The sequence below is a fragment of the Girardinichthys multiradiatus genome, chromosome 17 (genome assembly GCF_021462225.1).
Source record: "Girardinichthys multiradiatus isolate DD_20200921_A chromosome 17, DD_fGirMul_XY1, whole genome shotgun sequence".
Lineage (NCBI taxonomy): Eukaryota > Metazoa > Chordata > Actinopteri > Cyprinodontiformes > Goodeidae > Girardinichthys > Girardinichthys multiradiatus.
The window spans coordinates 15,235,589-15,252,038 of NC_061809.1; the positions used below are offsets into that span (position 1 = coordinate 15,235,589).

The 16,450-nt window shown below is 36.8% G+C and overlaps 1 protein-coding gene across 1 annotated transcript; it reads right to left on the reverse strand.

Moving 5' to 3' along the window:
* Positions 1–4,885: 4,885 nt before the first annotated feature.
* Positions 4,886–8,235, reverse strand: LOC124883152 (secretory phospholipase A2 receptor-like). Its single transcript, XM_047390107.1, has 5 exons — positions 7,892–8,235; positions 7,657–7,722; positions 6,974–7,336; positions 6,398–6,706; positions 4,886–6,171 (listed from the first exon to the last, which is right to left on the reverse strand). The coding sequence occupies exons 2-5, from the start codon at positions 7,709–7,711 to the stop codon at positions 5,801–5,803; spliced, it is 1,098 nt and encodes a 365-aa protein (XP_047246063.1). The 5' UTR covers positions 7,712–7,722; positions 7,892–8,235; the 3' UTR covers positions 4,886–5,800.
* Between the last annotated feature and the right edge of the window lie 8,215 nt (positions 8,236–16,450).

Consider the following 16,450-nt stretch of genomic DNA (forward strand, 5'->3'; position numbering starts at 1 on the left):
TTTGGGGTCAATACACACTCCTGTCCCCAGCAAACAGAAGAATTTGAGTAAAACAATTTTAAAACTGTTTACTTGCTTAGGACCATAGTCATTATATGTCAACCAAACAGTTGAAAAAAAAATTGCTCTTGACTGACATGTACAATTCAAATTTCAGGAAGGAGTCAGCCTCACTACTTTCCTGGAGAAAGTTGACACCAGGCAGCCATTCCTTCTCTGCATCGGTGAGCAAAGGAAGAACATTCAGAGGTTCTTCATTGTTGTGGACCACAAAGCTATACCTTGTGAGGCTCCAACATCAGTAGCTGCTTTTGACAGGCTATTCAAAGCACACTTTGGTCTTCCTAACATCAATGTTGTAGATTGTGGTTTGAATGAAGGTGTAAAAACTGGAAAGAGCTTCATTATATGAGAGGTTGAAGACAAAGAAAGCCCACGAGTCAAGGAACTGAGAGCACGTCTACTGCCCCAAGGTCCACAAACTTATAGGAGGGTTTAAAAAACAGTTTGACAATGTTCATATGCTTTGTTTGTACAATGCACCAACAAAAGTTGCTCAGTTCTTTGTCAACATTTAAAATTTCATCACGGTTTATATCCAGCCAAACATTTGTGTTTAAAAGTTGGAGAGCAGGGAGGTTTTTAATCTTTTTGTACTTACAATGGCTTCAGAAAACATCTTCACAATGTACATAGTTACCCTTATTATGACAAACATGTAGAGACGCAACAGGACGTTGTCAAAGAAACTCATTCTCAAGGAGACCTATTAAGTGATGAGTCTTCTACTTCTGTATCTGTATCACAGGTTCCCACCATTATCAAACTGGACTCACTTGTTGGAATGTGTGGATCTATTGTTGCTCAGTTAAAAACTTCGGGTCTTACCGAAAGTGCTGTTCAAACAATAATTTGTTCTGTCGAGGAAGTCAGTGATGTTCAGAGTCAAGCAAGAGAAGTAGTACTCCAAACATTTCCTCCTTATAGTAAGGAATCAGACATTTACAAAAGAGTTGAGCACAGTTTAAACCAATTCGATAACACTTTTTCAAACTTTAAAACTGAGAAAAAAATACAGAAATATTATGATGAAAAATGGGAAATAGTTGAGCCTAAAGAATGCGTACTTGGTGTAAGATTGGATACACAGACATAGAACTACAGGTGTTTATAGCCAAATACCTGTGACAAATACATGTATGTACCCATCTTAGGCACATTGAATTCAGTTTTCAAGAATAACGTAATTAGAGAAAGTTTCTTGCATGAGAAACAAAGACAGACTGGGTTATACACAGACATTAATGATGGATTATATTTCCAAAACCATCCTCTGTTTTCACAAAAGAAATATGCTTTACGGATTTTGATGTATTATGATGATTTTGAAACCGCTAACCCATTGGGTTCCAAGAAAGGGATCCACAAACTTGGCAGTATATATTTCACTTTAAAAAAACCTTCTACAAAAGGTTAACTCTGTGCTGATGAATGTGAATCTAGCTGCTCTTTTCTACACTGAAGACTTAAGAAAATATGGTTTTGAAGAAATACTAAAGCCTCTGATTGATGACTTGAAAATTTTAGAAACTGAAGGAATTATGCTTCCATTTAGTGAAGAGTCAGTGTTTGGTTCTGTTATTCAAGTAACAGGAGACAACATTGCTTTAAATGGCTTATTAGGTTTTGTTGAGTCGTTTAGTGCAACAAACTGGTGTAGGTTTTGTTTGACAAGGAAGAAATTAAGTCCGTTTTTACTGAAGATAATTCTGGGCTTGTTCTGCGCTCCAGAGAACTTCATATTGAACATTGTAAGGCATTAAGTGAAGACCCTGCTCTCTCTTCTTGAAAGATCTTGTGTGCTCAATTCATTAGAATATTTTCACAGCACTGACAATTATGCAGTTGATATAATGCATGATTTATTGGAAGGGGTTGTGCAGTATGAGCTCAAACGTTTCTTTCAGTACATGATCAAAAATGGCTACATCTCCATTAGTACATTACTAGACAGGATACAGAGTTTTAATTATGGTTTTCTACAGTGTAAAAATAAACCAAGTAGGTTAAAAATAGATAAGAGGTTTAAACTTAGGTTTAAACGCAATTCAGTCATTATGCATCCTCTGCAATACTCCACTCATTTTTGGAGACATTGTTGAGTGGGGCAATAACCACTGGAACCTTGTTCTCCTGTTGTTGCAGATTGTTGATATTGTATTGTCCCCAATCCTTACTGATGGCATGATATCTGAACATCTGATCTGTGATCACCACATGTTTAAGAACTTGTACCCTGATAGAAAATTAATTCCTAAACACCACCTAATGATTCACTATCCAAGATGTATAAAGAAAATTGGCCCTCTTATCCATGTATGGTGTATGCGTTTTGAAGCCAAGCGCAGGTTTTTTTAAAAGTCTGTCAAAAATTTGAAAAATCTTACAAAATCTCTGGTAAAGCAACATCAGCATCAATTGGCCTTCTAGTATGAAAACTATTGTTTTAAAAGATTTGAGCTTGGACCTTTAAAATTAAGAATAGTTGATAGCTTGGAAGGGGGACATCTATTGTGCGAGACATTAAATGTGGATTCATGCTCAAATGTCTCCAACTACAAATTGTGTAAAAAAATTATGAGACTTAATACCAGGTTGGCCTGTTTTTATGTACTGGAATGTCCAACGATCTACCTATGTTTAAGAAGATTTGCTATATCATAATACATGAACAACATGCATTCATTATAGGCTGTACTGTCAACACCTGGTACTTTGAACACTTTCATGCACACTGTATTAAGGAAAGAAGTAATGAGCACGGTCTTATTTGCATTGACCAGCTCACCTATGTCAGACCTTTTGATCAACAATATTCTAATGAAGGCGAGAGCATGTACATTGTTCCACATTGTGACATGTTTTAGAAAATGATTTCCAATTGTGGTGCACATTTTGAAATAAATGTTTTTCAAAAAAACAAAATTGCCTCTTTTTAATATTGCCTACATAAGAAGGGTGACCGGAGGGTGTGTTCCAATTACAGGGGGATCACACTCCTCAGCCTCCGTGGTAAGGCCTACGTCAGGGTATTGGAGAGGAGAGTCCGGCCGATAGTCAAACCCCAGCTTCAGGAGGAGCAATGTGGTTTTCGTCCCGGCCGTGGAACACTGGACCAGCTCTATACCCTCTACAGGGAACTTGAGGGTTCATGGGAGTTTGCCCAACCGGTCCATGTGTTTTGTGGACCTGGAGAAAGCATTCGACTGTGTCCCTCGTGATGCCCTGTGGGGGGTGCTCCAGGAGTATGGAATCGGGGGGCCTTTATTAGGGGCCATCCGGTCCCTGTACAAGCGGAGCAGGAGTTTGGTCCACATTGCCAGCACTAAGTCGGACCTGTTCCCGGTGCATGTTGGACTCCAGCAGGGCTGCCCTTTGTCACCGGTCCTGTTCATAACTTTTATGGACAGGATTTCTAGGCGCAGCCAAGGGCCGGAGGGGGACTGGTTTGGGGACCAGAGGATTTCATCTCTTCTTTTTGCAGATGACGTGGTCCTGCTGGCCCCCTCTAGCCAAGACCTACAGCATGCACTGTGGTGGTTCGCAGCCGAGTGTGAAGCGGCTGGGATGAAGATCAGCTCCTCCAAGTCCGAGGCCATGATTCTCGACCGGAAAAGGGTGGCTTGTCCTCTTCAGGTTGGAGGAGAGTTCCTGCCTCAAGTGGAGGAGTTTAACTATCTCGGGGTCTTGTTCACGAGTGAGGGAAGAATGGAGCAGGAGATCGACAGACGGATCGGTGCGGCTGCCACAGTAATGGGGGTGCTGTGCCGGTCCGTTGTAGTGAAGAAAGAGCTGAGCCGAAAAGTGAAGCTCTCGATTTACCGGTCAGTCTACTTTCCTACCCTCACCTATGGCCATGAACTTTGGGTCACGACCGAAAGAATGAGATCCCGGATACAAGCGGCTGAAATGAGCTTCCACCATAGGGTGGCCGGGCAATCCCTTAGAGATAGGGTGAGGAGCTCGGCCATCCGGGAGGGGCTCTGAGTAGAGCCGCTGCTCCTGCACATTGAGAGGAGCCAGTTGAGGTGGCTCGGGCATCTATACCGGATGCCTCCTGGACGCCTTCCTCGGGAGGTGTTCCAGGCACGTCCCACCGGGAGGAGGCCCAGGGGACGACCCAGTAGACGCTGGAGGGACTATGTCTCTCGGCTGGCCTGGGAACGCCTTGGGCTCCCCCCGGAGTAGCTGGAGGAGGTGTCTGGGGAGAGGGCCGTTTGGGCGTCTCTGCCGGGTCTGCTGCCCCTGCGACCCGGTCCCGGATAAAGCGGAAGACGACGAGTACGAGTCTCTTTTTAATATATTTTTATTTCCCAAAGAAATTTTAAAAACTCAAAACAGTAAATGCACACATACTAGTATTATTTGCAGGATAACTCCTAAGTAGTTAAAAAATTCCTATGAAAGAGTTCATATTTCAACACCTAGTTGGTGTCAGTAAGTGTTAAATTATCAACTCCAGACAGATTTGTTATTTGACACTAAATTAGAGTTAAGGTACCAAATCTCCAAAAAGAGTTAAATTAACACCATCTGGTGTGGACCCGTATAGACACTTCAATAGTGTTTAAATTAAATCTGACAGTGTTAATTTGGGCATGCTGGATTTGCTGTGTAGTAAATAACTTTGACAAGTTGAGATAAATCATTGGATTTTATCGAAAGGAAAAAGACTGGCCTGAATTGGACTCTGCATAGTTTGGTTTGAACTGGAACAGATTCCTTAAGTATTTTGTGTTATTTATATTTAAAGTATAAATTTACTGAATATAAAGCTCAATAATTAAGAAAAATCAATGTGAAAAAAAAGCAAATGACTTTAAAATGTGTTGCACAATGGGCCTTTCTTAATTGTGGTTTTATTTAATAGATGATTATATAGTCAATCATTTCATTAGAACATGTATTTATTTACAGATCTAACAGATATTTGTCCTTTTATTAAAAAAAATCTGCATCTACTGTACACTCTTGAGCATACCAGTTAAAATGCTGCCCTACCTGTAGGTAGTGGTGAAACTGACATCAGTACTAAAAAGTTGAAGATCTTTAGTATGGAAAATCCAGTGCTAGGAATATGGGTTTTTACAAAGCATATACGTTATCAAATTAATACCATTAGGAATACTTTGGCATAACTCAGAACTAGATTTAGACAAATTGCTTCCAATAAAGTCCTCGGTGTGAGTGAAATATGCATCAACAGTTGTTGGTGAGATACAAACATCATCCATGGCTGCATCAAGACAAAGTGGTTTTAGGCAAATTCACAACAATCTGCAAAGGTTCAATCGAAATTGAGTCAAGACAGTAATGCGAGAAAACTCACAAGAAAGCTCTATTCTTGTGCTTATTAAGCAGATACAGCTTTTCTAGACATGTGCAAAGTGTCCCTTTGTATCATTGCATCTAAAAATAACCAAGTATCTAGTGCACACTTTTAAAAGATCTCCATATTAAAATATCAGTTTTAGAAAATCCAGATTTTTAATCACCAAAAATATTGAGGATTGAGGTGAAAAGGCACCGGAAGGTCTCTTGCAGAAATATCTGTTAGACAGAACTGAAAACTTATCTTGTCAAAAACTACACAAAAGAGAAATTAAACATTTCACATAATATAATTAGGATTTTTAAAATTATTGTTAGCATCATTATCTTACAAATTGCCAGACACTCAGTGGTAAGATTCAATGAACAGTAAATAATCTTTCATGACATACAAGCTCCAAGTTTACTTTCACATGTATATAATATCCTCCTCACAAAGGAAAGGTAGCTGACTCCAACAGTTTTCATCACTCCATGTGTGGGTTTCAGCATTGATCACACCACATTGATTTGACAAAGGCATCTCGGGTTGTTGGCCATTTTCCCATTTATTATAGTTCACTATTCGGTCACTCCAAATCCAGAATCCAAAGACAGAACTCTGCTTCAGACCGATCCACAAAGGGTTTGAACCAGTGTATGTAAAGTTTAACCACTGTGCTACAGCATACTGATCCTCCTGATCCTTGATCCAAAGGAAGCGTGAATGCTTGGCTGTGCAGTAATTAAGAGCCTCCTCCCAAGTTTTGGGCTCCTCGATTAATCGGATTTTCACATTGCCTAAAAAAATAAATAAAAGACAGAGACAAGATTTACTGAACGTGAAAAGCACACCCACATCAACAAAACTGCATCCCAATGACATTGTGTTAAAACTTTACTGCTTATTTTAATAAATAAAGAGCCAAAAGATCTCACTTAAAAAGGGGAGATTTGTATAATTATGTTGACATTTTTGTGCAGCTTAATGCTGTTTGTTAGTAAATTTGTTTTGTTTACAGCTAACCTTTATAGCAAATTGTAGTCTCGTCGTTCCTACAGGGAACTGTGTTCCATTGACCTTTCTGATCAACATTTACAACAAAACATTTTGGTTCAGACCCTTCCACATAGCTAAATGTTGAACAACTATTGTCCATCCATTGAAATTTATCATACTGAAGGCCGATCCAAAAGCTTTTTCCTTCACTTTTATTTCTCAGTTCTTCATTTTGCTGTGCATCATTGATACTCGCTAAATTTGTGTAATGTGTTTTGCAGTGCTGCATTGCCTGGCACCAGTTTTTCTCAATTGCTACAAGGCTGTAATTGTTACCTGGAAAAAAGAAAAATAAAGAAATCAGTTTCCATTAAATAATAGTGTGAATTACAGTATTTTATAGTAAAAAACAAAGAGATGCTTATTTTTTAAGAGGCTCAGATAAGATATTCTTTGTGTTTGACCAAAATCAAATTGTGTTTCAATTTATATTATATCATACTAGAACTATGTGTTTTTTCCACAATTTGCCATCTTTTAACTTACTGTGTGATCCACACAAGTTTGTTATTTGTTGAAAAAATATCACTTGCTTAAACTTACCTTTTTGGCACATAAACGCCTTTTTTTCTGAACAATTAAAACCCTTCCATGTTCCGTTTTGAATAGCTTCACAGAGTTGCTTTCCTTGTTTTTCTGTTGTTGACTCATCAAATATGAATTTGTCTCCATTTGACCAAGTGGGAATAGATGTATTTTTCTGTTCCAGACCAAGCCAAACCTTACGAATTTCACTTGTGTTTTCAAGAAATCTATGTATCATACTGACATCCTCTTCGTCATTCAGACTCAATAATGATCCCCCTTCTCCAATACATTTATTCCCTGCTTCAGTCCAGTTAAGCTTGGACTCTGAAGGATTAAACCTTCGCAGACGGTTTGCCGCTAATGAAAACAGCAAAATTCCTGTAAAAAGACAATAATATAGTATCATTAAGTCTCAAACAGATTACAGGAACCTCACTCATAAATTAGGACTTAATGTATATTATACATTCCTTGTACTACTGTAGATTACAAAGTTGAAAACTTGCCTACCCCTTGCTGATAAACATTTTACTAAATGATTCTTTATTAAACTTACTGCTGGTAAAATGTGGGATTAATCCAATGAGCCACAACAACAAATAGTAGCATTTTAAAACACCTTAATCCTGAAACATAATTTTTAATGTGCTGAAACACCAGATGTCTTTTAAACTAAGACAAAAAACGAAAATGCTTACCTGAACACAGCACAAGGAACAGAACTTGTATCATTGTATGCATGTTAAGAGCCATGTTCAAAACAACTAGACAAAGAGGAAAAAAAAAATGCAGGAATTAATTTCAACAAAACTCAACTCATAATAAATAATATATATCTTTTCACTGGGTGTATATAATAGTAAATAACAGCCTAACCAATGGCAAATTTGTATGTAATATTTAATAGTAAGTAAAAGTAAATTTGGGTCTTACTTGCAGTTGTATCAGGTGCAGAACGGCCCTTCTATTCAGTGCAGAGAAGTCTTATATTCTGTAACCGAGTGCTGTAAGCTCGCAGTGTTTACACAGTCAAAACAAAGATGTCATGAAGTTAATAAATAACAAGATAGTAAAGTACAACAGAGTCGTAGTCAAATCAGGCCTAAATAGACAGTATATCTTAGAGGTAATGTTTTACTTTTGAGGACTTTTTTCTGACTTTAAAAAGCCACTGAAGAATTTGAACAACAATTTATAAAAAATGGTGCAATTTGTAAAGCAGGTTTTAAAGTTGAAACAGTGTGCTCTCTCCAGGCACTGGACATCCTTAGACATATTTATCAGATTGGTCAATACTTGCCGCCTTATTTAGCCCTGAAAAACACATTAAACGTTTTATTCCGAATGCCCGCTAAATCTTTTCCCTAAACAAAAACATCGAATGTCTAAGGATTATCAAATATTAGCAATATTTAAACACTAATAGAAATCTGTATGTGTGTAGATGTTAGGATAGAATTACCCCAAAAAAATAAAACCGTTTTTAAAGGCTTGAAAGTATGTAACAATATATGCTATAAAATTATTCAACAATAGTTTTAACGGTCAAAGAAACACACGGTCATCAAAAAAAAAGTAACCTGAATGTTTGACAAAGAAAAGTGGCGATTTGTCCTGGAGTCAAATCAACAACTGGTTTGTTTAACTTACCTGCTACCAAGATTTAAACTTTATTTAAACTTTTGCTTGGACTTGAAACACCAAAGAAAGTAATTTTAAGTTATTTTTAACACAACCCACACTACTATGCTTCCTACATTTAATGTGCATTGCCAAAGATTAAATCAGAAGATTTTCAGTATAACCAATGTAAAACTACTACTGCCATTACACTGAATACATGTTGGGATGAGTTATTTATGTAGAAGATGACAGTGAACCCGGAACAAATGCTGGTAGCTTCTTATTTACTTCTAAAATCCGAACTGGGAACTGTGACTTAACTTGGGGTTTATGCCATTCTCAGATCCAAGTTTCTAAACGAGTAGGCTTTGCTAATTGGTTTGGTCAGTGATCACATTAACGTCTACAATTTAGCATTTTATAGAAAGAGTGAAGTGTTGGATGATAGTGGCATGAGCATGATTTCCTAGGTCTAGTCTACAACAAAGCTTGTATTTGCCCTAGTACGAATGCAGCACTGAATGACGACATGTTTGTTGTTCTTGTGAGAGTGAGGCAGATGCAGGTAACAGTGAGAGATTAAGCTACGACGTCTTCATTTAGAAAGACCTGTACCTGGAAACACAAAACTAGCGTTTTAGCGTTTTGAAATCTTTCCATTGAGAAACCAGTTTTTAAAAATCATCGTTTTTGGTCTTCTGAAATGCTGAATCTTTGCGGACACAACACCTAATTTATAAAATACCTTTGTGAAAACACCTAAGCTTGTCTCCGGGTAATAGAAATATTGTTCCAGCACACCTAAGTTTAGTTAGATTTCACTGATGTTTTTTTTTTATGATCAAGCCACAGACTCATAACTGTTTTACATAACAGCTGTTATGTAAAAAGGTATTAACCAAAAAGAGTAATTACAAAACAAGCCAAAGACTGTCCTGTCTTTTTCTTTGGTAACCCACACTGCATTTCCTGGGAAATGTATTTACATTAATGACATAAGCAAATATGAGATTAGAGCTCAAGGAAGATATGAAAAACAGAAATGAATTTGGTCAATAGAATAATACAACACTAATGTTAGATAAAAAAGGTGAGTTATGACTAAATGTCAGTTCTAATGACAATTTTGGCATTAGATAATGTTTTGAAATAACATTGTTAATCATTATATTTATTTTGCATTATATACAGGACAGAAACATTCAGTTTATTACACCACTATAAAAAAGTAGGCAATGTGTCATCAGAGCCAGTGTTGTAATGAAAGCCGTACTTGTTTGTTATTCAAACTTTGCCACCCGAATTAGCATCAGACTCATATTTCAGCAATGAATAAACACTATTGTATGAGTAGATAAATTGCAAAAAAATGTAAACTTTGTTTTTAGTAAATAATTACCCTCTCACTGAAGGATTTTAAATGGTACCCATTTTATTCATGTTAGCGAGAACTGCACAATTGTTTGTATGAAATTCAGTTTACCCACGGTGAAATTGCAATATTTTGGCGTGCTTTGTCATTAGTAGCATTTAGTGCAATACATAAAATGCATCCACAAGAATTGTTGAATAAAAAATGTTACAAAAACAGATCTACTTGTGTCTTACGCATCTACAATGTCTTGCAATATTCCCACCACTTAAGCATTTTCACATTTTGTGAAGTAATGACTTCAAAGTTTGTTTCTGGGAATTGTATGTGATAGAGCAGCACAAAGTATCACATAATTGTGACATGGAAGGAAAATGATACATGGTTTTCCTTTTCTTCCCAAATTAATATTTGTACAGAGAGGTGTGGATATTTCTTAATCCTCTTTGACTCTGAAGCCCCAAATAAAATTCAGTTCTTTCGAGAAGTCACCTAAATAATGAAAGAGCACATATGTGTGGAATTTAATCTCGGTATAAAGCGTCCTATGAGGACCTCAGATATGTTAGAGCAGTGTTTCTTAGCCCTGTTCCTGAGGCCCACAGTCCATGTTTTAGATGTGTACAAAATTTCAGTACATGTGGGCAAAACATCAGTCTCTGGATGTACAAAGTTGATAGAGACCTACCCAAAAAAACCTTTGCAGTTGTAATTTTGAATACTTTTGCAAGGCCCTGTAAAAGCAGAATTAACAACAATATAAATTCCTTGCTGCTTAACACTAAAAGACAAAAAGGAAACTGAGAAGTTATTAGTGTAACATGCTTGACTATTTCAAAAATCTTCTCTCCAAATAAATATGTAACTTTTAGACTATAAAATATTGTTACATGTTGCTAGCCATCACCCAGAGAGTTGCTCACTTTTGAATTTCATATCAGGTATTTGTTCATGCAAATATCCCCTCAACCCTCATTATTTTATAGCCAACCTTAGGATTCTACTTATAAAAGGCAACTGTGGTTTTGAGGATAGCAGCTTTAACCAGGCTGCTGTGTTCATGGTATGTCACGAACAGATAGAAGGTATGCATGGAGATATGGGATGGTGCTATATATGATGTTGTCCTGATATGTTTTAGCAACATGTTCAAAATAGTGGTCAGATGTACTGAATCACTGGAGTTCATATAGATATTGCTCTGATGACAAAACATAGGCCTATGCTATGGATTATTAAACATGCAAAACTACTGTATCTATAAATGGACCACCTATTTGCTTGCTTGGTTTTCTGTTGTACTTTATACTGGTCAGACAAGGTCAAGGTCAACAAAGAAATGTGTATTTTACCTATTACATCATGTTATCCAAAGTACAGAACCAAAAAAATCAGATTAGAAAAGTAGATCTCAAATGTAATCAAACCCCTCTTCACATACATTCAGCTTACCATGAATTGTTGGGCTTGACAACACTTGGGCCAAAGTGATGTACACACAGGTTCAGTAAAGAGCACTAGTTTCTTTGACAAAAAATGAACAACTGTGCAAGCTGTGCCCACCAAGTCCCAGCCACCGCAGCCTCCGGCCAAACCACCAAGGCAAGGATGCCGGGAAAACATCCCCCACCTCCCTCCGGGAGCTAGAACAGGCCCCAAGTAGCCTGGGAACCCAGCCCTGAATTTGCTCACACCGGGCTAAGAGTGGCAGGAGGCCAGACAAGAGGGTACAGCAGTCCATGCCTGACCTCTGCCTCAAAGTCGGCAGCCATGGTACCCCCACCCCACAACTGAACCCTCCATGCCAGACCCACAGCTACCCCAACGCAGCACACAAATGTCTAGTCCGCCTAGGGACTGCGATATCCCTTAGCCCCCAATGCCGAGGGACCCAAGCCTATACAACCAACACCACTAAGTAATGTAATCATTTCAGCTGTTTTTTTGTACAAGCAAATATTCTCTCCGTAAAAACAAAATCATAGTTTAAAAAAATAAAAAAAATACATTATATTTATACTTTTAAATGAATTTTGCTTTTTAATTCTTCCAGTTCAAGAATGTTTTTTTTTTTCCTATGCTTTAAACTGCAAGAAGGGTGTGGCCATTTATTTGTTTACAAAATCCACTTCTGGCAGACTGGGACCCTTTTGGTTTTATGATTGCAGCTACCAGTGGTTCAATAAATACAGAGCAGAGTGAGGCAGAAAGTGGAAAACCCTGTCTGGTGCCTCTTTCAAGATCAAAGCTCTGAGAAATCCAGACATTTGTTTTTTTGTAATCTGATCCACAATAAAGTAATAGGTCTGATCCAAATTTATGTAAGGTAGCAAACAGAAATTTACAAGACTCCAGTTAACTTACTGATTATGTACGTGGCCACTGATCGTTATGTGTGTGATTGTGTTCTTTTCAAGTGTGCATTATGTGTAAGAATTGCTTCGGTCCAGATTTAGATACTGTGTTCTGCTGCCAAACTGCATTTGTGTAGGTGTGAGGCCACAGTGACCCCGGATATTGATGGAATTATGAGAAAAGCCGTTAGATAAAGGGGCATGTCAACTTGGTTCAACAGCAGGTGAAGCCATTTTATCCAACATAAGTGCTGTCAGACATTTTACCATCTAAGGGTCTAACTCTCTCTCTGTGTGTGTGTGTGTGTGTGTGTGTGTGTGTGTGTGAGTGAGAGAGAGAGAGAGAGAGAGAGAGGCAGCTTCAAGCTTCTGATTGGTAGCAAAGATTTTCTGGCACTAGAACAGGAGGCAATTTAAGTGCATGTTGAGTACTTGACTAAACCCCACTGAGACTTCAAGAACAAGTTTGTGTAACAATACATAATTTGCACTTATTGGCAAAGCACACAGGAAGAATGGCATTAGATAAAGCAATATGCACCGGAAGTAAACATTTTGCAGCACTTTAAAATAGAAGAAGAGCTCTTTCTATACCTTATGATGACGTTTCTACCACATATGCTTCTGAATTATTGAAGAACAAACGAGAAAGGAAATACAGACAGAAACAGAACCTCAACTGTCAGCTGAAATCAACCATAATTCTCCGGAGAATTATGTGTTGTGTTTACAAAAAGGTTAATTTTAAGATTTCCTTTGGAAAATGTTTTAGGAATTCCCAAAGTTAAATGCTGCAAAAAGCTTTGCATATCTAAAGTTGGCTAAATGTTAATTTAAGTTGCTTCACGTTAGGCATGGAGGTGTGGTGGTTTTCCCCAGGTTTGCCAATTTCATCTGTCGATCTAAAAACTGATTGTTGGGATAAATAATGACTCATGGAATGACTAATGTCTGCATTCTTGTTTGTTTTTTTCTTTGTTTTAATGTATGTTTAATTAAGTCTCCTTTGCTATGCGTGAATTGTTTATAGTGGTTCAAATTTTACTGTTTTGCTGTTCACTATCATAGCAGTGTAAAACTAATGTAAATTATGAATGTAGCTTTACATGTATTTGGAGTAAAATCTTTTAGGCATGGGCCTTTTAGTTTGGCACAAACAGGCAAAACCTTTAAAGAAGTCGCTCAATAAATAAGAATCTCATCAAAAAGTTGATGTATTTTGGCAATTAAATTAAAAAAGTAAAACATATATTGTATAGATTTCATGATAATTTTAAAGATTATGACTGAAAACCCAGAATTAATTTTCTTGTTATTTTGCAAAATTATGTAAGACCAATAAAGAGAAGATTTTCATTAAAGAAATGTTATATTATATCCTTCACAATCATGGGGAATTTGTGAAGGATACAGACTTGAAAGTTGTCAAATTAACAGTCAGTGACACCCTTCCAAAAGCAGGGTAACCCTAAAAAGGTAATTAGTAAGGAAGCTGTCAACTCACAAAGTGCTATGTCCAGGTATGTTTCCGGGTGTTTTGTAACTGCAAAACCAGGAATTTGTACTTTGAGGAAATTTAAACAATACTGGTAAAATCATTAGATCTGGTAGGTTAGTATTTGCATTCACTTTTGAATCATGAGGACATGTAGCATTCCACATACAAGTGTGCATGCATGGTCTTTGTCTAAATTGGTGAGACAATGTCCTGTGCAATAGTGTAAACTTTTTAACATTATGGAAAATAACTTAGATGGCATAGTTTAAATATCTTTCACTAGATAACTTCTATTTTATTTTTTCATTGCATACTTTTGGTATATCAACAAAGATGGATGACAAGAATAAACCAAGCTTTGGGATGAAAGTGCAACATTTTGTAAGCCATGCTTCGGTTCTATGACAAAATTGAGCCCTAAATAAACTTTGGTCTTCTGCAGCAAATATTGCACCTTTAGATACAACTAAAGTTTTGAATCCTTCACTGTCAGTCTTGATCTCTTTTGTGAAAGAGTACAAAAAAAACGTTTTGCTTTTCTAACATGTCAGCTACACATATGGATCACAATAAATCCGATTCATGCCACCAAGTAAGAGAGCATAAAATGTATTTGAAATAAATTGGTATAATACAGTATATTAAAAGGGACAAATATGTCAGACGCAATAAAAAAAAGCAAAGCAAAACAGAGTACATCCAAAAAAATCCCCATCAACATGATGACGAGGGAGATGTCACTCTTAGACAGCCTTAACAGGACTTTTTCTAACTATTAAAAAGCAGATGCCAAGTAATTTAACAACACATAAAACAATCGTAAAACATTCTCCTAAAAGAAGTCCAAAAAAATTGAATCAGGCCTCTACCTGATCCAACATTGAACTTGCATGAAAAATTGACATTTTATAACAGATATAAAAGGATTACAGTTACATGTTGACCCTAAAGGCTCACAAGCTTAATCCTAAAGTGGTCTTTTGCTTAATACTTTGAAATGGATTGCCTGTCCTTGAAGTTGGAAGGTTTAAAGAAGGTTGTGGTTGCTTTAGCTCCCAATTTCTTTATCCTGTTTCTGTTCTGGACACAAACATAGAGACATAATTACAGTTAGGCTCTTTAATCAGTTAACTTAATAAAACTATGGATGTCCCAGTGAGGATGTCTTGCTCATATACAGTTCAGAGTTATCAAAAAATAGGCATTTGTTGATACTCACTCCAAATTCTAGTTAATTAAATTAATGACAATGGACCCAAAGGTTTGAGGAATGGGAGTAAATGCAACGTCTTGGGTGTTTGGTGCAACTGAAGCACAAATTAGACAAATGTATTTTGTGAATTTTAAGTGCTTTGATATCATAACAGACAAGTTAAACAATGATATAAAGTTGCTTTTGTTCTATTCAGATTTTCCACAGTATGGGAAAAATTACTCAAGTAAGGGGCCAAAACGTTTGCCACTTCAGCCTGCCTTTCTTTCTCTGCTTTATAAAGTTTGCCATAATTTAAAGCAAAGCGCTAACAGAGGCTGTAGAAAGCCAATGATGGGAGGGTGTCAATCTCGTGTAAGTGTAACTTACAGCAACAGTTAAAAACAGTTCATTTAACCCCAAACTAAAAGAAAAGTCAGAAAACTTTATTTGTGATTGGAATATTTACATATGTAGCTTAGTTCATGTTTTACCAGATTAACAGTAGTTGGAGATTTTGGTAACAGCAAGCTGGGAGTTGTTATAGTCATTTTTCCGGGATAAATGTTACTGGAAATGAAATAATCTGAGGATTAAATACAAACTACAAGGACAAAATTAAAAGTACACCATTTTCTAGATATTTGCTCATCTTGTCAGTCAGTGTATTTTTTGTTTGTTTTTTTAGAGCCATATTTGGTTTGCCTGTAAAGTAATGCCTATGCAATATTCAACTTAAGCACTGCCAGGATATTTTCCTTTACCTTTTCTCATTGAGTAAATAGAATGTCCTGTGCAGAATACTGTTAATGCCCCTTAAAAAGTTGAATATATATTACTTTGGGGACTGGGTAGTTATGCTTTCAAAATCACAATGCAAGAGGAAAGTTGTTTTGTTTTAGACTATAAACATCTACCAGACAGAGATATGACTGATTTGAACTTGGAGTTAGGTCCATGTAGTCAGCACTAAACGGAGGCTCTTTTGCATGTGAAAATCTGATGAATTAAAGTTTAACCTTACTGTCTCATGGACCACATGTTTTTACAAGAACTTAATTTCTATGGAAACCGTCTACTTTTGACCCAATTAGAGAGGAGGTAAACAAAACACTTAGTGTGATCTCTTTTTGAACTTATCAATGCTTTGTGGGATAATTACGTATTTGCAGGATCAGTGGCTGGTTGGCTCTGTAGCTTGGTTTTAGATTCCATCTTAAACCTTTTTGCATTCTTGAACACACTATTGAGGTTTTGTTATGCTAGGGTTTCTTTAGCAACAAAATATAAAAAAGGTTTGCAGTTATGCATTACAGTATTTATATGTATGAATGACACTAAGATCAAAGCGTAAATGCAAATAAATCTATAATGTTGATTACGACTACTCTTATTTTCTAGTGTAATGTTATTCCACTACATCACTGTATTTTGCCAGCTAGATTAAGTAATT

Excerpts from the sequence above, each read along its gene's own strand:
- LOC124883152 (XM_047390107.1), bottom strand. The coding sequence starts at position 7,711 with ATGGCTCTTAACATGCATACAATGATACAAGTTCTGTTCCTTGTGCTG. Across the intron at positions 7,337-7,656 it reads GTTCCTTGTGCTGTGTTCAG|GAATTTTGCTGTTTTCATTA; the intron begins GTAAGCATTTTC and ends GTCTTTTTACAG. Across the intron at positions 6,172-6,397 it reads GACTACAATTTGCTATAAAG|GCAATGTGAAAATCCGATTA; the intron begins GTTAGCTGTAAA and ends TTATTTTTTTAG.